Source organism: Melospiza melodia, chromosome 4 (assembly GCF_035770615.1).
Source record: "Melospiza melodia melodia isolate bMelMel2 chromosome 4, bMelMel2.pri, whole genome shotgun sequence".
Lineage (NCBI taxonomy): Eukaryota > Metazoa > Chordata > Aves > Passeriformes > Passerellidae > Melospiza > Melospiza melodia.
In genome coordinates, this window is record NC_086197.1 from 11,163,938 (window position 1) to 11,189,753 (window position 25,816).

Genomic DNA, 25,816 nt, shown 5'->3' on the forward strand with positions numbered 1-25,816 from the left:
TTTAAAAAATGCTCATTTCATCTTGGAGTATTTAAACAAATCTAAATTTAGAGCAGAGCTGTGGAAAAAAAAAAAACTAAAAAGGAAAAAAAAAGGCAAAGTAACCAGCTGAAGGCATTAATTAATATGACACCTATGTGGCTGCTTCTATAAACTGCAGGGAGAGCATGTGGCTTGCAGATGAATGGGTGTGCAGGCAGAAATGTACAGAGCCCATGGGGTGAGTGATGTGGGCTCTGGGAGGACATGTGTGCTCCAAATCCTCCTGCTTCCCAGAGCATTTACCAGAGCAGGTAAATCTCTCCCCTGCCTGTGTCTACAGCACAAAATTCACACAGGTATTTTTTTTTATTGCCTCATGGTTTTGCAAATGCCGCTCTAAATTGCTGCACTTGCTCACCTTGTATCTCTTGCAGCTTTAAGTTCTCACTCTTTTTAATGTATTTGCTTTCATTCTTTCTCACAGATTTCATTTTCTTTTTCCCCAGTCAGCCCCTGCTGTTATCTCCTTCCCTTGCTCCAACTGTGCTCACACACGGTGGAGGCTGAGCTCTGCAGAAGCAACTGGATGCACACTAATCCCATTAAGGCCCCTCCAGGCACCTGGGGTTTTCAGTTTTCAGTGCTATTTTCATTTAATCTTCCAATCTTACTTCCTTGCAATTTTAGATCATTAAGGGGTTAAGTGAGATATATCCACTAAATGAGATAAATCCAAATAAAGGGATTTGGATCTCCCAGTTCAGTGTGCTGCTGTCTCATTGCCTTTTCCATCAGTGTTTCAGGGGTTACCAAACACACCCAGACAAGGGCTCTTGCCAGAACCCATCTGGATTAACCTGGGTCCCAGCTGCAAGCAGCACACTGAAGAGATCCTGCAAAAATCACTCACAATAGCAATTTATATGGCTCCTTGCAAAGTGGAGAAAAAATGTTATCGAAAATGTTGATGCTCCTGCTTTCAGATCTCATTTCAGATTTTTTTTTTCCAGTATGTGAATTTTTATCCTCTTTTCCCTCAAGTCCTCATACAGGGGAAGCCTGCCACCCTGGATGCCACCCCTCAGTTTTAATCCTGGTAAGCACAGACAAATTAAGGCTTCATTGTCAGTCTTCCTAGCTCCTCTAAGAGCAATTTTTCTCCTCTTTTCCAGCTGCAGGGGCAGGAGGAGGCTGCACATTTTGGCCACTTGGGAGAGGTGAATTACACGGGCCCAGATCTGCTCTGCCTGTTGCCTTCCCAGGCTGGCTCAGGCAGCTGCCGTGCAGCCATGTGATGTGCTAAAGGCCTGTCTCTGGAGTGTTTGTTGTGTAGAAATTGATTCTTTTGTAGATTTTAAGGTCAGAAAGAAGCATTTCAACTTTCCCATGAAGCCCTTTGCACAGACTTAAAAACGTAAGAGAAATTTTATGCCCTCCAGGCCTGCAGCTTCTGCTTGAAGATTGTGATTCTCAAGAAGACATTCAGTCTGGAGTAAATATTGTAATAAATGACAAAGCCATCCTATCCTGCGGTGAGTTATTCCTGGAATTACTTAATTCCTTACCACAGGCTTTCAGCCTCTTCATCATACAATTTAACCTCTATTCAGTGTTTCCTGGTTTTATTCCCTTTTCAGTATTTCCTTTGTCACTTCTATTATCCCATTTAAACTGCATCTGTGCTGGTTTTGGCCAGGATTCAGTTAATTTTCCTTATACGTGTCTAAATACTACAGGCCTTCATTTTATTTCAGTGCTTTGACAGCCAGTTCCCCCCTCCCTGTCCTTAGAGAAACCTACCAATCTAGTGTGGCTTCACATTTTACATTAAACATTTGCATTTTACATTAAACAAGCCATTTGTAAATGTGCAAAAGATGATTGGAAGGTACTGTAATAAATGGCTTAATTCACAGCCACAGAGTCAAGCTGTTCAACAGGTTGAAGCAGTAATTTATGCTCTTTCTGCTGCCATATCTGTAGTTATTTATAATTCATACTTCTCATGATGATAATGAGCTTCCACAGTGTGACCCTCATCCGAGTGTGCAGTGTGCTGCTTCCTGCCATTCATCAGGCTCAGCAATTGGGCTCCTTTGATTCATTGCTCTCCAGACACAGACCAAGGGATGGCAATCTCAAGTGAATGTTGGCCAAACTGAAAGGTCTGGCTATTAATAAATAATCATTCACATTAGGAGGCGATCAGCTGAAACTGGCAGAGAGAGCCCTTCCTTTCATGTCCCTTTTGCTTTCCACTGCTCAGTTTCCCTCCTCGGCCCTGCCAGAGACCCACAGCTGCGGTTTGGACGGAAATTGCCTTGGCAATTGCCTCGGAGCTGTCCTGGATGCTCTGCCCGGCCTCATCATCCCTGTGCAAACCTCAGCACCGGGCAGGGGCCGGCAGGGACCCGCCGGTACCCTCAGGGCTCCCCCGATCCCCTTTGGACAGGAGATAACGCTGGGAAAACCAGCCGGAGGGACGCGCCAGCATCCTGCGGGTCGGGGAGGCCCCGCTAGGCAGAGATCGAAGCTCTGGGAAGGCTCTGGGGGATGTGGATGCGACCCCTTTAAAGCAGGCACGGCCTGACCTCCGGCTGGAGAAGCCAGGGCCCGTCTTCAGAAATCAGAGTAATCCCGGGTGATTTTATCCCACTCCACTTCCCTAAATCTGCGGCTGCTGCTGCTTGGCGAGGGGATTAAGGGCTGGCAGGGGATTACGTAGCCGCTGCAGCTCCCAGCGCCGAGCTCCCTCCTGGCGCGGCCGCTCCGGGGCCTGGAGCCGCTCCGTACCCGTGGGTGCGCACCCCTGAACGGGGCCGGAGCCGATCCCCACCTGTGGGTGCGCACCCCTGAGCGGGCCCGGAGCTGCTTCACGCCTGTGGGTGCGCACCCCTCACCGGCGCCCGAGCCGATCCTCACCTGTGGGTGCGCACCCCTGACCGGGCTCGGAGCGGGAGCCGCTCCTCACCCGGAGCCGCTCTCTCCTGACCGGGACCGGAGCCGCTTCACACCCGTGGGTGCGCACCCCTGAGCGGGCCCGGAGCCGCTTCACACCCGTGGGAGCGCACCGGGCCGCGGCTCCCACACGGTTCGGTGCCTGGGCCGGACACCTCGACGGCGCCCGGCAGCCGCGGCGGCGCTCCCGGGGCAGAGGCGGCCGCGGTGCCCCCGGGGCTCGGCCCCTCACAAGCAGCGCTCCCAGGCCGGCACCATGGCGGGGGCCGCCGGGGAGCTCCCTCAGGGCAGCAGGAGCGGCGGGGAGCCCCCGCACGCCGCCGGCCGGAGCCCTTGCTGATGGCCGGTGCCTGCAGGATGGGGCCCTGGGCCGTGCCGTGGATGATGCTCTGTCTGCTCTGCCTGCCGCCCTGGGCCAGGGCCCAGACGAAGATCCCGCTGGAAACGTGAGTGTTGCTGCGTGCATGGGCGGTGCGGGTGGGAATTGCCTCCCCGGCATGGCAGGCGCGGCAGGGACAGGCTGCTCCTGAGGGACACATGGCTCCTGGGGGACACATGGCTCCTGGGGGACACATGGCTCCAGGGGGACACATGGCTCCAGGGGCTGGCACAGACATGGGAGCTGCCAGTTCTGTGTCCAGGTCTAGGCTAAGATGCAATGCCTCTTCCTCCCACTCCTCAAGAGTAGCAATGATACTCATCTCCTTTAGTTAAGTATTTTGACATCTATTAATGCTCTCCTTTAATGCACTGGGCAGCAGAAGGCGAAACCAGTTTAAAGACACGTTCGTAAAACCTCGCTGCCGCTGCTGCAAAACTTGCAGAGATCCCACCATGGAGGCAGACGGGAGTGGCCCCAGTTTGGCAGCTCCCAGTTGAGCGGGGTTGTTTCAGAAGGCACTGCTGGGTTTTAAGATGCCAGGAACACCCAAGGGATGCACAGCACTGGCCGGGTTCTGGCTGGGGAAGGTGCACATGAGGTGTTGGGGCAGTGACACACCTCTTTGTGCAGAGCAAGGTTTGCAGCTCCGAAGCTCTGGTCCCTTGCGTTTGTCTGGATCAGTGCTGGCTGCAAAGGGCCTGGGTAAAGCACACAGCCGTGTTTATTCACCTGTGGCTGTCAGAGGATGATAGCGAGCGAGGCTGAATGGAGGAAAGAGGCCTCAGCACTTCTTGCTGGTGCTGGCTCCACCTCTCTACAAAAGGCGTAATGGCCCTCCCCAGAGCTCCAGAGAGAAGGAATGAGAAGCTGAGCTGCGATACAAAGCACACCCAGCCGTGGCTTGTGCATGCACTGCACATGCAAGGACTCTAGATGCATCTTTTGGGGTTTTTGGTTTGCAGACTTTGGGTTTGTAGCGCTCCAAGGCCTGCGTGTGTCCGTGTGACGAGCGGCTCATCCAGCACCGTCACTGCCGGAAAGCTCCCCGCCAGCAACGCAGCCCTGGCAGCCCCCCAGGAGCCCAAGAGCTCTCAGCACCCCAGTTTATAGAAACTTCACCTTGTTAAGCTGATTTGGGCGAGTTAAATCCTTTAAGGATTAGAAATGTCAGCGCCGCCGTTGGTTAAAGCCGTTGTGGGGCAGCCTCTGGGGTGCTGGGACAGGGCTGTGGGTGCAGGACAGCAGCTTGGTCTGGACAGGGGACAACTCTGCCAGCCAGTTTGAGGAGAAGACATCTGAAAAATCAACTCAAGACAGCTTAAGCCCTTTCCTGCATTTGTGGAAATGTTTTTTATTCAAAAATTGCCAATAAGGCACTTAGAGATGTGCCACCAATCCAGCCCATCTGCCCAGGAGCTGCACTGACATTATCCAGGAGGGTCTCAGGAAACTTTGCTGCCCATTCTATTCTTGCACTATCAAGCCCTTCCCCAGCAAAAATGCTTCTGATTTGGGTTGCACAGAAAGGACACAGAGGTTACACAAGATAAAATCCAACTTCTGCCAACTTCAAACCAAGCAAATCAACTTTTCATGTCCAGGATAAATACCACATAGGAATACCTTTTGGCATTGAAGCCTATGGCATTTAGAAGCCAGCCTGTCCTTTTTGCTGTTCTTGCCACAGAATACAAGAGCAGGGATTAGAAGCAGACAATCTCTGACCAAAACCTTTTCTGATGTGTTTTGTTATAATGTGATACTGAAAAAAAGAGATTTACGTCACTTTGCACAATTTGGAACTTATTCCTGTGCAAGAATGAAGAATAAACAATAGAAAAAGAGCTTTTCTCCTCTGGTACTAAAACCAGAGCAATGGCTGAATTAATCCCTGGTGTTTCAAATCCACTCATGAATTTAACCAAAACACAAAAGTCGCCCTTTTGAAATGAAATTTCAGCAGGGAAATACATTGGCCAGAGGCCCAGAGGGAGTAAGTCAGTCAGCAGAAACTGGCTCTGTTTCATGGGTTACACAGGGACATTTTGGGGGGGACACAGAAGCGGAGCCCTCCAAGCAGCAGCTGGGTTCAGGCAGGGTGAGGTGACACAAGGCTCAGTCGGGCTGTGCTGCTCCCCAAGCCCTGTCTGGCTTTGCTGCATCGTGCTTGGATCACTGCCAGCTCGTTCCTCTCTGACTCCAGCAGTGCAGAAATCTGCTCAGTCAGTTCCTAGCCGTGCTTCTGGGGTGCCAGTTCAGCACACAAAGCACCTCTTCTCCCCCACTGGACGCAGCCCTGCTCATCCACCAGCCATGGTGTAGGCAGGAGTTGGGGCTGATTTCTTCTTAAGGTAGTGGAACACTGGGAAATGCTGGTGGGAGAGGCAAAGATCAACTTGGTGTGGCCTCTTTAGGCTGCTCCTGTTGCCTTCATACACCTACTCCTGAGCTGGACAGAGCCAGCTTCAATTAAAAGAAATGTCTCTGCAAGCTGATGAATTTCAGACTGACCTTTTCTCTTGCTTGTTTATGAAAAAAAAAATTAAGTTCATCAGGCTGCCCTTAATTTCCCAGTATTCTAAGGTTGCTCATTTCCCTGGCTAATAATTGTCTTTTAAATACGAAAATGCCAGTGTATTTCTGCCTCTTCACTTTCCTACTTTGCAACTTCCATGAAATGCCGCCAGATATGTTTAATGACACAAACTTTAGCCCTGTAACACAGAGATTTGAGACTTTTGAGCCCTCTCATTCCTCTGTGCCCCTTAACTTTCCAGCCAGTCCTCCAGAGCTGCCAGTCTCTGCCCTTCTCTTTGGTCCCCCTGTCTTTGTGCCTCGTTCTTCCTCTGCTTTGAGACCAGAAACAAAAACAGTTCCTGAGCCAGAGCAGACATCCCAAAACTATACAAACCCCGTTTTTATTCAAGTTCTGCTGTTACTGGAAGTTTCAAGAAGTTGCTCAACTAATCAGAAATTAACACCACAGACTCTTCCACCCTGTTGTGTTGAAGAATGTTGAGGGCTGGAAGGAGCAGGGGCACACTATAAATATGACACAAAACAGAGGTGAGGGGAGAGAAATGGGGAGAGAAATGAAAAATAAACATCCCTGCTGAAATTACTATCCCTTCATGTTTAGGTTTTCTTTTTCTACAGTAAAAGGCAAGGAGACTGGAGAATATTTGTTAAATTCAGCACAAAACATCTTGTACATAAAACTTGCAAAGCCAGTAGGAGCAGATGGGCATCAATTTAAATGTTGATCCAGAGATCCTCATATCTAAGGGAATGATTAGTCACTACTACAACAAACAGGAAAGCATCCCATGGGATCCCTGTTTCCTCTTTTATTCCAGGCTTGCTAGAATAACTCTGATATAGCCCAATAAATCCTGGTCTCCTAGAAAATATCTGTGTGCTTTTTTCTCTAAGGATGAAATGGTGAGATAAAAGCTCTGGCTCTGCAAATAAGATGCAGAGCACAATGCAGAAAAAAAGCAAAAGTAAAGAAATTGACTTTAGCTGGTGCTAGCTCACACTGAATGGTTAAATATGAATGCCTCATTGCCAATTAAGGATTGATTTTAAAAGGCACCCACTCTCTCATGCTTTTTTTATAGCAGTAGAGAGAGGTGCAGAGCTGAAGCTTTGTGTTTGCTCCAAATCATCCCCTATGTGTTTAAAAAAGCCTGTGTGTTCCTGTGTGCAAGAGGGGAGTTTAGGCAGGCTTTCCTAGGCAGAAGTGAGCTCCTGTGATTATTCCACCATTACTGTGCTGGCTTTTCTCCTGAGCTCATCTCTGTGTTGGTGTGTTATTTGTGGTGCAATGCTCTGGGAAATCAGGCCCTGGGGTTAAAGCCTGCCTGGGACTCAAAGAACTCCCCTGGAAGCTGTAGGTAAGACTCTGCACTTATCATAAAGAAGTGTAAGTGGAGAGGGCCACTCATTGCATTAAATAAATCTCTCTTAAGTGAATCCTTGTTGAGGGAGCTGCCTGGCATTGCTTGTGTAAGTGCTGATGAAGTGCTCTGTCAATTCTGGGAGCCATCTCTTTTGATTTGGATGGCTGAGTGTTCAGGCTGCTCCTCAACATCTGACTGTTCTCCATGTGGGATCGCTGCCATCCATTATTTCCAGGATGGCACAAGCTGGGGGTGCTTTACAGTGACAATGTGCATAATCAGCTGTGGCATTATCAAGCAGCTGCACCACCAGTGAGAGCAGAGAATTTGTCTGGCTCATCAGTCTGTGGCCTGCTCTGCTGGAGGAGCTGAATGCAAGGGGTGAATTGTGGCACCTTCTCTAAGTCCTGACACTTATTTCTCTTCAGCAGATTTGGCACTGAGTGTCTAGCCCTTCACCCCAGGGCCTGTCAAGAGAGATGAATAGGTGTCTGCAGAAAGCAATTTATTTCTCTTTGCTAGCAACAGAAGGAGCTCAGATGCCATCTAAGACCAAATTTCCACATCCAAAGTTAGGTGGGACAAGTTCAAGACCAGCAGAACTCGGTGTTTCTCCCTGCTCTCCAGTCTCTTGGGTGGAATGTCCAAGAGCAGCACTGTCTCCTTGCTGCTTGTGTGGCTGGACAAAACATTGCCACTGTGGGAGAGTGGTTTAGAGAAATAGAGGGATTTGTACTCAGGATGATGGAGTTTTACCTGTCTGAAGAAAACTCTGCAGTCTAACCAGCTGTCTGTCTGACCACCTCTGCAGATTTGGAATTATTAACACGGGTTTTCCTTCTTTTGGCCTTTTTTAGGGTGAAGTCCTGGGCAGATGCCTTTGGTGGGGAGCTATACTCCATTGTGACTAAGTATTCAGGCTCTCTCCTGCTGCAGAAGGTAGGCAAAACCTGTGAGGGTTCCCTTTGCTTTGTGTCACCTCCCTGTGTGCCTCGCAGGGTGGAGGATAGAACAAGGCACTGGTGTGCAGCTGTCTCTTAAACCATGGAGCTCCATATCCCTAAGCCCAGAGTGGTGCCCTGTGGCCATTCTCCATGGATGGAGAGGGAGATCCATTCAGTGCCTTCCCCGCTTTCATCAGCCATTGCTGAGCACCACTTAATTGTATCACTTTTTGTTAAAAATACTTTTTAACAGCACTCCTCATGTTTTCCCTCTGATGATCACCTCCTGCTCTTCCATGCTGACCCTTCATTCCTCCTTTCCTAAGTCTCTCTGCTACTCATCACTCACCCCACCATCCCCTCCTGCATCTCTCCAGCTGACACTAATTATTTTTTTTTGTTTCCTCATCTGTATTCAGCCACTTGTTTATCAATTCTTTGCATTTTGCCATTAAGACTCTGCCTCAGGCAGCTGCCCTGGAAGCCAGGGGGGCAGAGTTTGCTTGGCCTGTTCACCAAACAGGCACTACTGCACTAAACTTTCCAGCAGCATTCAGGGGTGTAGCTTCAGGGGCTTTAAACAAATGGTCCCTTTTGCAGCTGTAGAGAAGCTTCCTTAGGTCAGTGGTGAATGGCTGCTTCTCTTTCAGACCTGGGGATCTCTGCCCTGCACCTCCCAAGTGCTGCTCTGGGGAACTGGTGCCTGCTGTATCCAGAGGAATGCACACTTCCACTTTGTGGCCATCCAGTTTTTTACTCTTTCTCTGATTCTCTGACACAAGCCATGAGTTTTCCCTTACACCTTTTAGGTGTCTGACTTCTGTCCTCATATTACCATTGTCAATTACACTCACATCCCATGCACAACACAGGATTTGGGTATCACATTCCTTGCCTCACTGCTAAGCCCTGTTTCCCTGTCCCCAGAGTGCTGCTCTTTGCTGGAGTAAGGGATCATATCCTGCAGCACTCACTTTGCTAGGTTTGACCAGGACAGGCTTTCAGCGTCCATCACTGAGGTCTGTGCTCATCATCAGCTTTTCTTGGGAGGAGAGAGTCACCCTACAATAAAAGCTGTCAGCCCTGATAAAGGTACTTCTTGCACTAACTGTGAGGCAGCTGCAGCAGGATGTGGATGCAAAAATTGGGCTTTTAGCAGTTTTGATGATGCTTCTGCATTGCCTGTTGTCCCCTGGGGTCCCCAAGCCATAGCTCCCAGTGTGTGTGACTCAGAAGGAAAATGTCACTTTGAGTAGGGGTACAGATGAGCTTGATGTAGCCTTGCTCTGTGAACACTCCAGTAAAAAATCATTTCCTAAATTCATGTGGTGTTGTGTTCTGCCCTAACTTGACTTAAGCAATTTAAGCAGCTCAAGTTTATCTTTTAACTTCTTGAGCTTTTTTATCTCCTGTTGTTTCCCTGGGAAATAAGGGAATAGGGGAGAAGCAGCCAGCACTCACTTCAGTCCTTTTCTTTAGGTAGGATTTCTTCACAATTTATCTCAAAGCAGGGACTATCCCAAGAGGGCTCCCACTGCATCCCTGGCACCTCCAGCACTACAAGTGGATGCAGACAGATCTTTTGCTAATAAATATCATTTCCATGCACCCTGGCAGATCCTAAATAACTTTATGCAGATTATCTCATTGGTATGTTAGGCCTGGGGAGCCAAACACTCCAAAGTCTGAAAATTAAATGCATGGATTTACCTGCTCCCCAGACACCTTGCTCTTTTTTGGGCTATTACCTGTTTTTCACATCAGATATTTCTCTGCATGCAGGATTGTGCCCAGACCAGCAGAAGTGGGGGGAGCACAGTGCAGAGGTCCAGGTGATTCTTTTCTCAGTGCTTGTTTAAGTCAACAGACATTTTGTCTCTGAGGAAATACAGAAGGTGCTGTCATCTCAGTTTGGATCTTATTTCATGTCTCCCTCGTGCCTAATGGTCTTGAAGTAACCAGCTTATTGTAGCTGTGAGAGTCATAATTTTTCAGTTACTGAATGCTTTGCATATAAACCTTGTCTTTAATACTTGGCATAAACTTTCTTTTATGGTTTTCAGTTTGCTTAGTTTTCTTTGGACTTTTTGTTTGTTTCCTCCAGAAGAACCCTAAAATCATGTTGCAAACTCAAGTAGTTGACTTCCTACCAGGCTGTATCATTCCCAGAGGCCTGGTGAGATCACAGACATCCCTTGAATCCCCAAGGGCAGGCTTTTACCCTGCATCACAGCTTGGCCTTGGTGTTATTAGAAAGCCCAAAAAACATGCAAAGAACAGACAAACTTGAGAAGTTCAGTCAAGACATTTTCCTGGGTGAAGATGAAAGGAATGTCTTTCACACTCTTAATTTAGTTCCACTAGCAGTGAGTAATGCAGTACTGTGTATTTCAATAGGCTGGATTTTATGGAGGTGGGAACAAGAATATATACTTGGTGACATATCTCTGTTCACAGATAAAACTTAGGATACTGAATTCTGGATATTCTACTTTTAAATCACCACCCCCGTCACGGCAGAAGGGGAATCTTAATGAATTGCTCCTGCTGTTTTAGGGGAATGCTAAGTGCTAGATGAATAAGGAAAGGTTTTGTGTTAGAGCTGAGCTAACTTTTTTGGCCTCATTTCAAACATCAGATCATTTCAGCCAGTTCTCCCAAGCCTGACTCCTGTTCTGTAACTTAAAATGATCTGATAGCCTGAACCCCAAGCACAGGTTGTACAGGATAATCCTGGCCAATACATGCACCTGAGCTGACTTCCAGCCATGGTGTCTGGTGACAGGATTGAAATCACAGCTCTGTTGCCCACCATTAGAAAATCTTGGATGAATAGTCATCAATAGGCAGAGATTTCCAGGGCAGGAATACAGGCACGTAGTGGTTTGCTGGTTCATTTGTAGGAAAAAAGCTCAGATAGTATTTGAGCTCAAAACTGGTGTATTCCTTAGCTAACTGGAACTTTGCAGAAAGTTGGGTGGTTTTTTTGTGTTGGGTTTTTTCCTTCCCATCTCTGGCTGGATCTCAGGCCTGAGATGTGCACGCCATGAGCAGACTGGTTTTCATTTCTCATTATTACTTTTACCCCAGTAACATCTGCTTGTGAGTATGTCAAAAGCACATTAAAAAATTTACAGAGAGAGGGAAAAGCCCTGTTGCTTTTACCTGAGGCTGTGCTATAGGGTAACTGTGGCAGGTCACTTTGTGAAGTGCCTGCTTGCCCATGTGTACTCCCCTTGGTGAGCTTTCCCAGGAGAGATTACCCTGCTCCCCCAGCAGGGCCTGATTAAAGCCCAGCCTGGCAGAGATCACCTCAGTGCTGGCAGAGCTGTGACACAGAGCTGAAGGGACAGACACCAGCTGGGGGTGTGCTGCAGTGTCTCACCAGCCAGGCACCGTGGTCAGGGGTTGTGCTGCACATTTCTCTTCTGGCAGTGTGGTTACCCCAACCTTCCTCCTCAATCCCTCCTCCTCCTCCTGCTTCCCCTGCCTGTCCCAGCTCCCCAGCCCAGGGGATGGGAGGCCTGGCATTTTTAATCCAGTAAAACCCTTGCTGTTAATCATGCCAGACAGAGCGAGCAGCCTCCCTGCCATGCCTGCTGTGGGCTGGATGCTGCTGCTATTTCTGTCTGACCTCCTCAGCCTGCCCCATCCTCGAGGCATTTCTGCCTCTGCCTGTGCTCACTCCTGCATGGTCAAGGAGCTTCTTGAACAAAAGGGACTCCACGGGCTCACCCTAAAGACATGCAAAGTCCTTTCCCTGCTGCTTCCCTCTAATTCAGAAGTGTCACTAGAGCCCCTGCCATCTCCTTGCCCTTTTAACCACATCATTTTTTTTGCCCAGCCCTGGCTGAGATTGCTGCTCTGTTGCTAACACAGTGTGAGGATGGAGGGGGGGCTGTACACACTGCAGACAAAACTGATGATGAGGGACCAGGGAATTGCAATTGGTTGCCTTTGAGTTTCCAGATTGCTCAGGAGATAAGGCTCTGTCTTTTCTGAAATAAGTTAATTGTTTTGCATCCTTTCACAGGTTTCATTAATCTTTCTTTCTGGCTATCTCTGTTAGCAGAGGGATTTTTTGCAAAGGAGAAATAAAGACCATTTTAGCCAATCTTAAAAGAACAGATTTAAGGAAGCAAATTATGCTTACAGTTTAGATGTACTCTTGGGTTTTTTAAATTCCTAGGTTATATGAAACATGGTGAGAATAAACTGGTTATCTCTAAAGCTGTCAGATCTAGATCCTCCTCATTATAGCACCTCTCCTCTTGGAGGCAGCAGCAAGTAGCCATGCTCATAATTCCTAGGTTTTGGGAATTGCCTCTGTGTTGCTCTTGGCCTAAATTATTATCCTGGGTACCCAATAAGTGGCATCATCCCTTTCTGTCTCAGCTTTTCTTGCCAGTCTCCCCTGTGAGCACTGAGCAGGCCCTTCTTGCTGGAGACCTGGCAAGTTCCCTCACAGATGGGGTGGCTCTGGGGCAGCACAGCCAGGACATCTCCCCAGCAGTGCCCCAGAGCTCACATGGCATAGGAAGAGCTGCAGTGACAGCACACAGCTCCATTCCCTTGCTCTTCCCTCTGCCTTGAGTGAGCTGGAGGTGTGTGATATGTATAAAGCTGCTGTGGATGTCAGTGCACGGTTTGGGTTTTTAAAAGTTGGCCTTCTGCTTCTCTCTAACTTTTAGGCACTCATAGCTTCAGGTGCATTGCTCCTTTCTACAGCCACAAGCTCACAGTTGGATCAGTTGTTTTCACTTGGTCCAAGTGCTTTGAGTTATGGCCTCAAATCTGCAGATGGAAAAGGGGGAAAGGCAGAGATGAAAGGTGATAAAATCAGAGCACTTGTTTCAATACAAAGACAATACCCAGCTAGCAATGATAGATTCATCCCCCTCCTTAAGAACCTCCTGCTCAGCAGGATTTTCTTCCTTCCCTTGGGTAGAAGTACAAAGATGTGGAGCCAACCCTGAAGATCAAGGAGGTGGATGGCTTGGAGCTGGTGAAGAAGTTCTCGGAGCAGATGGAGAGCATGCTCCGCAGGAAGGTGGAAGCTGTTGAGGTATGACCACTGCCTCTGGGGCTTTGGGAGGGAATTTTTGTGTCCTGCCAGCCCCAGAGCAGCAGGCACAGGGCTCTGCCTGCACCAGGAGTGTGTGGGTGCAGGGGTTGTGTGAGGACTCCCCTGCCCAGGCAGGAGCCTGCTGGTGCAGCTGGCTGCTCACGCTGAGCTTTAAGCAGACACTGGTGGGAGGATGTGGGTGTTCAGACAAGGGGATGCTGGCTTCTCCCTCGGCTCAAATTAGAAAATAAGACAAAAACAAAGTCTAGGAATAAATATGAGGGAATGAACACTCTTTTAGGAGACAAGCTGTTTAAAAAGGGGGAGAAGAAAACCTCTCAGAAGTGAAAAATCCAGTTCATCCTTCCATAGTGCACTCTGGCTGCTGAAGACTAGGGGCTTGTTTCAGCTGTGTGTGTGGCTCAAGGGGAATTTCTGCACCTCCTGAGCACAGGCTGCAAGGAAAGTGCTTGGATTTCCAGCTGTGTACATGGGGAAGTGTGGAGGAGGTGGCAAGGGGTCTGTAGCTGCTGCAGTGTGGGAGATCAGAGCAGGTAATCGTTCTGGCCCCCCTTGCTTCCTGCATCTAAGGATTTATCATATTCCTGTGTATTTACCTACTATGAAAAGCATATTTCTGTAGTCACAGAGCCTTGACTGTTTAAGGCTTTTAATGTGGAAAAGTCATCCAGAAACACATCATTTGAATCTCCAAGTGAAATGTGGGCATATTTAGTCCCACAGCTTTGGCCAATAACATTAAATTCTTAGCCAGACTTCTGCAGTGTTTGCATTGCCTTATCCTTTGTGAGGGAGCAAAATGTAGTTTTGCTGAGACTGTTGCTGATTGTGCAACCTTGAAAACATGTACGTGTTTAGTTGGATCCCTTCCCAGTCTGTACCAATTGAGAATTAGTGCCCTGAAGCATCATACTGGAGAAAACTGACTGATTTTATTGCCTTCCATAAATGGTAAAAGCTTATAAATGGCCACAGCATCGCTGAGCCCTTTACAAAATCCAGTCATGGTCTTTGTCTCAGTAACAATACCAGACTGAGACTCCCACAAGGCCTTTTCCTTTGATGAGATACTGACATCAAGATGGGGCTGAAATGCCTTTCCCATGGCTTTTTGGAAGGGCTCATGGAAAATGAAATTAAATCTGTCTGTTGTTTCTCTAAATGGACCTGTTTCTGTTTGTATATGTCCTGTGATATCTAAAATTGCTCTGGGGTTTAGCAGGGACTCTGGAGTAAGTAGGTGTGAATACACTTGGCAATAAATAGCTGCAAATAATGTACCTTCCAAGCTGTAAAACTGTAGCACAGAATGACAGGTCAGCAGGAGAGGAGGGAAAGAAGGAAGTTTATAACCCCAGACGTGGTTGTGGTGAAGGAAGCAATCACTGATACATCTGGGAGAACTTCTGGAGGGCTTTGCCACAGCACCCACTCACCTTCCTTTCTGTGTGCTTGCTTTAGAGGCTGGTGGAAGCAGCAGAAGATGCAGATCTGAACCATGAGTACAACTCCTCACTGGAGGTGAGTTTATCCTGGTCAGTGGCAAACGTGGCACACATCCTCAGGGCACAGCCAGGAACCCATCCCCACCAGGTTCCTGGGCTTAGGAATTGCCTTGTCTGCAGGACACTCAGAGACTGCTGCAAATAAGAGATATCCTTGGCAGATCCCAAACCTAGGAACGCCAAAAAGATTTGTCCCTGTGGCTCTGGGAGGGGAAGGATTTGGGAAGACATTGGGCTGAGTGATGTTATTGGCTTTACTTTTACTGCACTGGCCAACACTGTCATTATGTGATGTTTTAGTGCAAATTAGCTGGCACTTTGTGGGTTACTTGACTGGAAAATGAGCTAAAAATTAAGTGTGAATGAACAATGAGGAGGATGCTGTTACAAATACCCACAGCAAATCTTAATCCAAATGAACTGAGTTTCTCACCATCTTTCTTAACAGCTCCCATCATCTTTTCTGTACCAGACAGACACCCACTCGTCAGGACTTCCCTTAAGGTGAAAGTTTGGTGCTGTCCAATCAATTTGGATAATTGGCTTTCTGTTAATAACTGTTTGTTGTGGCCAAGCTGTGGGATTATTGCTGCTGAGGGGAGCTGGAATGAAAAGGCTGTGGAAGGAAATTCTCTATCCACAGTACAAGCACAGACAGCTCAGCAGAAGGACAGGCTACCCCTGCAAGTACATGTCTCAGTTGCAGGAAAGTTGAAAACACTCCTTGAAATCAAGCTAGTTACTAATTTCATCTCACTTTTTATTTTTCCTTTTTTAAAGAATCCCATTAGCCACGTTAGTTTGGTCAGCTGCATTCACAGTAAGGGGCATGGGTGAGTTGAGGTACATGACTCTGTATTTGCACACTCCATTTGCACCCTCTGGGTGCTGCTAGTGCTTGAACACTAATCCTTATGTAACCCCTGGCTCAGATAAAGTCAGCAAAAGCATCTTAAAAACATAGGTTATCCAAGGACAAAGAATGCCCTGGATGTACTAAAGTGACTGTAGATGGTAAATCCCCAATGACCCACATGGGTGGGGGGACACTTCATTGTCTTTGAGCACCTTCTGCTTGGTCCTTTGCTCCCAATGAGTGCCTGCTATTTGGAGTGCCAGAATGAGGGGATAATCCCAGCTGGATATCCAGCAGTGAACTCAGTAAGGGACAGGCTGAGTGAGGTCAGCACTGCTGTGTCCTGTGCTAAACCTGGGAGCCAGACCCCATAAGACACTTCACCTTTCCAGCTAATCCCCTAAATACAGCTGAGGGGCCACAGGAGGCTGCCACCCTGCCCCTGTGCTCTGCAGTGGTTCTTAAGCAATGCTCCTGGCAGTGACAGTGCTTTCAGTCATGTGGGCATATGACAGCAACAAACAAAGTGGCCAGAAACCATCATTTGGGCAGCTTGACACTTCCAGTTGGTAATAGCTTGTTTGTGGCTCATTTTGATCCTCTTTGAAGCCCTGATTCTCCATATGTCCCCTCTTTGTTTTAAACAGTGCTGGTAATAGTCTGTGCTATTCGCTCTTTGTCTTTTTTCTATTGTCTTCATCAACAGTTTGATTACTACAACTCTCTCCTGATTAATGATAAGGATGAAAATGACAATTACGTGGAGCTTGGGGATGAATTCATTCTGGAGCCAAATGAGCATTTCAATAACCTGCTGGTGAACACAACCTACAGTGATATCCAGCTGCCCACCAATGTCTATAACAAAGGTAATGGCCTCTGCCTTCTCACTGATGGTAGGGTGGTGTGGAAATTATCAGCAGCAATTCTGGAAACAAGGATGGGAATAGAAAAATAACAACAAGGATGGGAATAGAAAAATAACAACAGAGGGAAAAAAAAAAAAAAAGGCAGGGTTGGAAAGCTGCTGTCCTAAGGGACAGTCATGTCTGTGCTGTCACTGTGACAGGTTTAGGTACAATCTGCTCTTGGGAAACCTCTCGTGGTGGACAGGCCTCCATGTCAGGCAGGAAGAGGCCATGGGATATTCCCCTAGGGTCTCTCAAATTTTTGGAGGACACAACCTCCTTATTATCCCAATTTCCCTGGTGCATTTCCCTTCTCTCTTTCCCCATTGGCTGAAGTACTTGAGAGGCACAGACTTCCTGGAATGCCTGATACCAAAGATTTCCCTCTAATGTGTAACCTCCCTTTTCATTTTTAATTCTTATGGAATTTGGAGTTTTTCCCCATTGTTTCTTTCATCTTTCAATGTTCAGTTTAATTTACCAGCAAACCTACAGTTTATTTGTGAAGGCAAATGTCTTCTTCCGTTAATCAATCAGTGAAATCCTTCCCATTGTTTATCTCTCAGTGCTGATGTTGTCTACCAGCAGACACAGTTTGTTTGTAAAGATGAATCCATCATTCCTCTCAATCCCCACCAATGAATGGCAAGGAAGAGCTGACTGATGGACTTTGGTAGGGGCCAGGGTTAATTGATGCAGCATCAAAGGTATAAAAGGTGGAGGAGCCATTTTGTGGGTGAGCACATGGTGATCCATGCTCCCAGTGCTGTCAGGGTTTCCTTATTCAGTCTTTTGTTGTACTTTGTTAAGGTTTAATAAACCTTTCTGTAGGGGGATAGAATATAAGTAAATAAAGGTAGTATAGAAAGTAATCTTGCCCCCTAAAGAGTTGCAGCTGGGCCAATTATCAAAGCTTAGGAGCAGGCCACAGCTGTAGTCAATAAGAAGAAGAGTGCTATAAAAGAGTGGATTTGTTGGTTGAAGGAGAACTGGCGTTAGTTGGCTGCTGTGAGAAGAAGAAAGAGTCAGTGCTTAAAGGAGCTGCCTGTGAGAAACATCAAGGAGGTAGGAAACTTGCACTAAGGAGACAACAATATGGAACTCTTTCAATATAATGACAACACCTTTCAAATGTTAAAAGTGAGCGTTGTTTCTCACTCTCCTGAGGAGATGGGGGCATGGTAGGACAGCCCAGGCTTTGTCAAAGAAAGGGCAGGCCAAGAAGAAAAGAAAGATTGAATGAGGAAAAGAAGAGCAAGAGTGCAACTGTGTAAATCCTAGGGCTCTTCTGTCTTAGGTAATTACACCCAGCATAAATTTAGACAGGCCTTGCAGAAAGGCTGTCAGTGATGCATCAGCCTACTGCTTCTCAAGAGCCACACATCCCCTGTCAGGCAGCAGTTAAACACTGCCTGCAGGCTGTGCCAGCTGTGCTCAGCACTGTGATGACCTCCCTGGGCCTCTGGGAGCATTATTCCAACCAGATGTAGGGCTCAAGGCAAGAGAAATGGGGTTAATAGTGTCTGACCAAGCTGAGATCACCTGCAGTGGCAGTGGTGCCCTGGCCTCCAGGATTCACTTGAATGGCCAGAGAACAGGATGCATCAATGTAAAAGCTTTGGACAAGGTTGTACTCCTCCTGCAGCTGCCTTTGTTCCCATCCCTCTCCTCCATCAGGGATGGTGGATGTCCTCCCTTCTTTTAACACAGTTTTCTCCCCCACAGACCCTGCCATACTCAATGGAGTTTACATGTCAGAAGCCCTGAATCCTGTTTTTGTGGACAACTTTGAAAGGGATCCCACGCTGACCTGGCAGTACTTTGGCAGCTCCACTGGATTCTTCAGGCTGTACCCAGGTAAAAGAGTAGAGATGGGCTTTGCTCTTTCAGTGCCACACAATAACCTTGCAAGACAGGGCCTGTGCCATGGAGGAATCCAGTCTGGGAAGCCTGGGGCCATCCCAGCCCTGAGAAGGGCAGAATACAGTGAGCAAAATGGGCTGGTAAGGCTGAAGGAATTACTCTGCAGGCATAAAACCCTTTCTTCCATTAGAACCAGCCCCTCATGCATCCCCAGAGGAGTCTGCTGGCAGGGGACCTCCAAAGAGCTCTCAAAACACCATAGCAGGGCTCCCCTGAGGGTTTGAGTGGTGGCCAAGCCTCTGAGGACACACATGGCAGATGCAGCTGGCCAGCCTGTCTGGTCATCCACTCACCAGCTGTGAGTGCACATTAGGTCACAGCACAGGAGGGAGGTGCTGTGCTTGCAGGAACCCTTGAGATGCTCTGCAGCTGCAGCCTGCCTGGTGCCACTTGGTCAGATGGCTGCCTGCCCTTTTTCTGTGCCCTGGCACATGCTGGGGAAGGTGAATGCAGAGATGGCTGTGAGCAGAGCCTGTAGCAGGGAATCTGGGATGCATCCCAGTCACGGCTGCTGCTTCTTTATGCTCTCCACCATCCCCTGTGAGAAAAAAATCTGTTGTTGAGAACTACATCAAGCTGAGAAAAAAAACTCAAAAGTACAAGCAGTTGCTTCACAGTTGAACAGACTATTCCAAGGTACATCTTTTAATAAACAGTTTACTCAGAACTGCCAAAGACCGAGCAGCTCTGCTTGTATTTCTGCAGAATGGCCACTGCTGTGGCTGGCCAGCCTCCTGTGCTCCCTGGGGTAGCCAGGTCTCAGCAGGCAACAGCAGCAGTGCAGGTGCCTGCCTGCTGTGAGTGCTGATTGCTCCTCTTGCTGCTCTCCTCAGGAATAAAGTGGTTACCAGATGAGAATGGAGTCATCTCCTTTGACTGCAGGAACCGTGGCTGGTGAGTTCTGGAGGGACTTGGCCAAAGCACCTTTGATCCTTCCTCTCTCCCTCTTCTCCAAGGTGTGACACCTTGGGGAGCTGCTGATCAGCAATTAATGTCCTGGGGTGCCCCTGCAGGAGGTGGGGGGTGTGGTATTTTCTGAGACCCCTGTTGTTGGAAGGAATGATGAATCTGACTCCATGTTCTTAGAAGGCTAATTTTTTATTTTGTGATCTATATAATATTAAAGAATGCTATACTAAAACTATACTAAAGAATACAGAAAGGATACAGACAGAAGGCTAAAAGGTACTAATGAGAACTTGTGACTCTCTCTTCAGAGTCCAACACAGCTTGGCCCCTGATTGGCCAATAAGTAAAAACTATTCACATGAAACCAATGAAACAATCACCTGTTGGATAAACAATCTCCAACCACATTCCAAAGCAGCAAAACACAGGAGAAGCAAATCAGATAATTGTTTTCATTTTTCTCTGAGGCTTCTCAGGAGAAAATTCTGGATAAAGAGATTTTTCAGAAAAGATAACAGTGACAAGGGGGTACATAAATAAAGTTAATAGCAGGTTGTGAAGCCCTGCCAGCAACAGTTTTCCCTGTGGCTTCTAGCATGTGCCACATGGAAACACTCTATGGCTGGGAGGTGGTGGGGATATTTGAGTTTCAGAACTGTGGTGAGTTTCAGAACTCTTGGGTGTATGTCTGCATTAGGCTCAGCACTTCCCAGGCAGGAAGTGAGGTGCTGGGGCCAGCCTGTTCCTGCTGGGCAATGTGGCCATGGTGGCCGTGGTGCTGTGGCTGGCAGGGTGACAGCAGCATGCCCAGCATTCCCTCTCCCTGGCTCTCACCCTGCTTGCTGCTGCTCTTTGTTGTGCAGGTACATCCAAGCAGCCACCTCTCCCAAGGACATTGTCATCATCGTGGATGTCAGTGGCAGCATGAAGGGCCTGAGGATGACCATTGCCAAGCACACCATTGTCACCATTTTGGATACTCTGGGAGAAAATGACTTTGTCAACATCATTGCAGTATGTCTGCCTCCATTCCAGTGCTGAGCTCTCTCCTGGTGCCTCACACCCCTCCTCCTTCCCCTCAGCAAATCACAGTGACCCACCTACAGCAGCACTTCTGTTGGATTGGGGAGATTCCCCTTGGGAAGGCAGCTCTGTGTGTTCAGCAGGGTTGCTGCCAGCTCATTTCACCTCTCCTCCACAGAGGGTGTTGGCTGCATCTTTTTGTTTTCTTAGGGATGTGACTGCAACAGATAACAAAGGGCTGCAGAGAGACACCAGAGATAATAATTCACCCAGCTTGCCCTAACACTGAATTTGGGTCCAGCAGCAGCAGTGTAATCCTCAGGATAATGTTTCCAGGCTAGAAAACTACCACCGTGTGCCTTTTGTGCTCCAGCATCCTGCAAGGCTGCCCTTACAGTTCTGAGTCCATCAGCTGGGCTGCCTGGAGCTTGGTCAGGAAGCTTCAGTGTCACTCTCTTCCTTTTTGAGCCCTGGCAGGGTGAGGATGGGCTGGTTACCCACAGAAAACCAGCACCAGTGACCACAGAATGCAAAACTTCTTTCCATGACTCATAGCAAGACTGGTGCCATGTTAAAGGCTCCTTGCCTTCTAATTTTCAGAGCTAATTCAAACACCATCTCCTTCCCCAGGCTTCTTTCTATGATAGTTTGCCAGGGCACAACCACTGAGATACAAATTTTGCTTTTTGTTGATAGCTTCTTATGTTAGCTAATTAGAAACTCCAGTGGCAACAATTCTGTCTTTATATGACTGGACAGATGGAAGAGTGAACAGTGTTGGCAGAAAAATGGAAGGGGAGTCATTAAGGAGTTTGATATATCATCTGTTCTTCAAAAACAATCCCAGAAATACCATGTTTATATATAGATATATAGATATATTTTTTAATTTTTTTTTTCTTTACTGCACTCACACCAAGAACCTATTGGCTCAGAGACCTTATAGCCTGACCTAAGTTCCTATTGATCAGCTGAGCCTCAGAGGCCTCTTAGGAATTGCACTCTCCTGAACCTTGCAGGAAAAGGTTCACAGGGGCCTTACCAAGTTTTTCCTCACATGTCACAGCCTGGAATCATCCACTCCCCTAATTATCCCAGTCCAGTGGATGTGTGCTAACCTGCTTTGTTACTGTTCAGCTGTGCACCTGAGGTTTCAAACTTCGGGTTACAAGGTTCAGCTGGGAACTCACAAAGTCTCCAGAAGTGAAAACTGTGTGCAAAAAGTGCTAGAAGCAAGGCCAGGGATACAAGTTCATAAAGTGGGGATAAAGACTTTGTGGGGTGAGTGGGGGAAAAAAAGTAACTTTGTATGTGTAGATCTGCTCAGCTAGAACTCAGCAAAACACTGTAATTAATGCATTATTTAAACAAACAGGTCATCAAAATCCTAGTTTGCCATGATAACTATAAACAGTTTTAAAGGGAAATGGGTATAAAATGGCACCATGTTCCATGCTGCTTTCTGAACATGCACCTAGGACATGAAATCATTTTGTGAATTTTCTCCCATGACAACTCCTTTCTTCTTGTTTTCTCTTTGCAGTACAATGATTATGTTCATTTTATTGAGCCCTGTTTTAAGGGTATCCTGGTCCAAGCAGACAGAGATAACAGAGAGGTGAGTACCAGGCCCCTCTCAGTGTGACTCAGGTAACTCCCTTCATGCAGGCAGAGAACAGGGTTGAGATGCTGTGAGATGAAACTCCAGGGACAAGGAACAGGGTTTGAATTTCAGAAGCCAGCAGCAGTTCAGGGCTGTGTGCTGGCTCTGTGGCTCACCCTGAATTACCCCAAGCTGCTGTGACAGAGGGTCAGCTGGTGGGTGAGCAGCAGCCACAGCTCCCCTGGTCCCCACTGCTGCACCACCAGCAGACCTAGCCCAGGCTGCCTTGTTAAAAACTGTGTGCAGAGGGCAGAAGGTCTCCATCTTAGATACCCCACATCCCCAGCCCTCAGAAATGAGAACAATCAGTCCTTTCCTGGTGAATATGTTCTCAGCCTGGCCTGATCCTTCATCAGGATGGACTGCTAGCAAGCCCTGTCAGTGGAAGGGTTTTGCTGCTCTGATCCAGGAGGGTTCAGCAGCCCTGAGGTGTCCAGCTGCTCCACCACCCTCCTGGCTGACTGGTATTTTTAGCTTCTGTTTTGTTTTCCTTCTTTCAGTTTTTTTAATTTGTATTACTGCATCCCTGTATGCCTTCAACAATTAGATTTCTCTCCCAGATTAGCCCTAGGCCACAGAGTATGACTACAAAGGGTGATGCCTTTGCAGGGATTCCCAAAGGATTTCCAAACATCCTAAACACTGTCTTGCAGAGAGGGTTTAATTTAAGCAGATCAATGCCACTTAAGTCATAGACAAGCATTCACATTTTTATTTTTTCCCCCTGCTGTTGCTTTTGGGTGCACAGGATGTTTTATTTTTCCTGAAGGAGCAGATAAGGGCAAGTCAGATTCCCAGATTTGCCCCTTCCATGATCTTACATGGATCCTCAGTGCTTCACAGTCCAGAGACTGAGAAATGCAGTCCTGCTGGAGCTACATTGGCACAGCCTTTTCTGGCCCACCCTTTCCTGCCCTGCTCAAAGGGAACACCCTGCCTGCAACTCATTCCTGGTTTTCTTCCTTCTCTTTTTGCCAGCACTTCAAGCAGCTGGTGGAGGAACTGCAGGCAAAAGGAGTGGGGACTGTGAGCAAGGCTTTGACAGAGTCCTTCAAAATCCTGAGAGAGGTAAGAGTTGGTGCTGGTGTGAGGCTTGAAAGTCCCTGCCCAGCCCTGCACTCCTCTCCCCCAGTGTCAGCACATCCCTCAGGCTGCTGCAGTGGGGAGCAGGCAGGAGCTAATCTCATGGATCCCACATTTGTCACAAGCAGTGTGCAGGGCTCACCCATCTCAGGGGAAGTGTTGGTTTGTGCATGATGTCCACAGCCAGCAGTCCCTGCCCAGGAAGGATCAGGAGCCAGCAAAGCTGTGGCTTCATGACTTTTCTTAATAAGCCACACAACTGGGCATTGCCCAGGCACCTTTCCAGATGGTGGCTATAAAATACAACTGATTGCTGAGGGCCACAGTTCTGGTTGTAAGTAATGCTATTAGTGAGCAGTGGTGATAATGAAGACATGGAAGATTATTCTTCAGATTTATTTCAATGTCACTTTGCTGAGTGTCAGTGCTTGGGGAAGAAATCACAGGTACAGGAGAATTAATCCCTCTGAAAAGAACCATAAATTATTCATTGCTTCATTGAATAGGAAATTCAGTAGCCTGGAGGAAAACATACAATTTAATTCTGTTTCTTAAGGAATGGTAACAAGGAAAAGGACCAAGAAGAAGCTGAATACCCCCATCCCCTCATGGCACTGTATATAGTGGGGTTGTGGCTCATAGAATCATAGAAGGGCTTGGGATGGAAGGAGCCTTAAAAGCTGAGACAAATATGTCCTCCACTGAAACAGTGAACCAAAAGTACCTCCAGGGAGTGTTGCCCATGCACCCCAGTAGATTAATGTGACTCCACTGCAGTAATAGAGAACAAACTCTTTGGTGGGTAAAGAATTTATTTCTTCTCTCTATTTAGCATTAAAAAATACAGTCAACAATTTCAGTAGTCATCACTTATCTTGATTCTTGTTGAGTCTGTCTTGCTCAACAAGCTCCAAACAGCTCTGAGGTTGCTCTTGGACAGTGCAACACCCAGTGGTGACAGAACCTTCTGCTGTTTTCACTTACAAGGTGAAGTACTGCTTCCCTCATGCCTTTTGCTCACCTTGGGTCTGGGGAGAAGGCTCAGGCATTGAGCACCTGCAGATGAGGAAAGGTGACATGCTGTTTTGTGCCTAGGAAATGGCTGTCCATAAAACAATATCTTTGTTACCAAAGAAATGTGTGAAACAGAGTGCCTTAATATCAGCAGCTGGAGCACCCCAGGCTCTGCAAGTAGCACAGCCTAAGATAAAAGGGTGTCCCCTGCCAAATGCTCATGGGGTTTGAGGGCTCTCTGAAATCATCTCCTCGAGTTTCTTAGACCTGTATGGGTAAGAGCAGAGGAAAAGGATTTTAGTCAGTGTGCCCCAAAACAAATCTATGCAGTCACAGTCAGCAAAAGGGGGAACTTTGGTGGAATTGACCACCCCCTTCTCATCAGACAAAATTCCCACTCTCAGCTGTTCCTCAGGCTCTCCTGTCATTGCTCATGGGAGCACACAGGAGAATGAAAATTGCAGCATCACACTGATGAAACAGGCTTTGCTGATTACAAGAGACAACCAGTAATAATATCTGTAATGAAAGTGGCTGCAGAATTTCCCTGGTAATTTTCCTCAGTCCAATTGCTTACAGAATTAATAGCCCAGCAGAGACCCACTCAATGAGGTATGAGTAGCAAAGAGGGCTTGAAGAAGAGCACAAATCTCTCACTGTCTTTGTTCTCCTCCATTATCCCTGGGGGAGACAGGGCATATTTTAATCCATGACACAATTTGCAGATCAGTTTCAGGAGAACAGCCAGCCAGAGACCCCCCCGCCCCCGTCCCTCTCTGCCATGCTCAATAAACCACTTGAACTCTCCATTTCAATTTAGCCACAAACCAAGTGGTTTCAATAAAATATGCATCCAAGGGAAGCCATGGTCTTAAGCACACATTTATGAAGTGCTTCAAAATTCTCAGGTGTTAAGTGCTATCTTTGAGGTATTTTCTTATTTATTAAATTTTAATCTGTCTCACTGCTCTCCTCTCTTCCTTGTTTCAACAAGCTTGGCCTGCCTTGTTCTCTCCCCTTTTTCCTGCAGGATTTATACCCCTTTGTTCTGCTTCCAGGCTGCTTCCACCATCCTCCCAACAGTGTGTGAGTGCTGCAGCTGAGAGCTATCAGGTGCTAAGCAGAGCAGAATAATTGCCTTCCCTGTTTTACACACCGTAGTCCTCTTAACAGGACGTAAGACAACAGCTACAGTTTTTTTTCAGGCACTGTCACATTGTTAATTCCTATTCAGCTGATGTGTCTCTGCAGCATCCCTCCCCAGGCAGTATCCACCCTCCTCTTCTGTGTTCAAGCCACTGCCTCTGCTTTCCAATGTGCATCTGTCCTGCTTTCTCAGGATACACTCAGAGCAAGTATTTTGAAAGCTGTTGCTTTTCCCACCCTGTGGAGGACAAGAAAAGCCAAGTTCTGCTTTCCAAGGCCACCTTGGAAGGATGTTTCCTCTTACCACCAGGCTGATTTAGTCATGCCTTGACTCACTGCTGATCTCAGGAATCACATAAATGTTGAAGTTAATTGAGTGGGTCATTCCAGAATGGCTATAGGTGGGAAAAAGTGATGAAACTGGTAACAGACTGGATTTCAGTGAGACATAAAATTCTGAGTAACTTGAGCAAACTGGTGCCATAAAAAGCATGAACCTGTGTGCTGATTTAAGTAAACAAAGGTTTGTGGC

At 47.4% G+C, this 25,816-nt stretch overlaps 1 protein-coding gene across 1 annotated transcript in view; it reads left to right on the plus strand.

Annotated features, from left to right (window-relative positions):
• The first annotated feature begins 3,279 nt into the window (after window positions 1–3,279).
• CACNA2D4 (calcium voltage-gated channel auxiliary subunit alpha2delta 4) overlaps window positions 3,280–25,816 on the plus strand; it is a 119,521-nt gene continuing 96,984 nt past the window's right edge. The window contains exons 1-10 of the mRNA XM_063153863.1: window positions 3,280–3,386; window positions 8,082–8,163; window positions 13,117–13,233; window positions 14,716–14,775; window positions 16,322–16,484; window positions 18,249–18,380; window positions 19,280–19,340; window positions 20,219–20,369; window positions 21,922–21,996; window positions 23,020–23,109. Of these exons, the coding sequence (XP_063009933.1) occupies window positions 3,280–3,386; window positions 8,082–8,163; window positions 13,117–13,233; window positions 14,716–14,775; window positions 16,322–16,484; window positions 18,249–18,380; window positions 19,280–19,340; window positions 20,219–20,369; window positions 21,922–21,996; window positions 23,020–23,109 (1,038 nt within the window). The remainder of the gene's footprint in view (window positions 3,387–8,081; window positions 8,164–13,116; window positions 13,234–14,715; window positions 14,776–16,321; window positions 16,485–18,248; window positions 18,381–19,279; window positions 19,341–20,218; window positions 20,370–21,921; window positions 21,997–23,019; window positions 23,110–25,816) is intronic.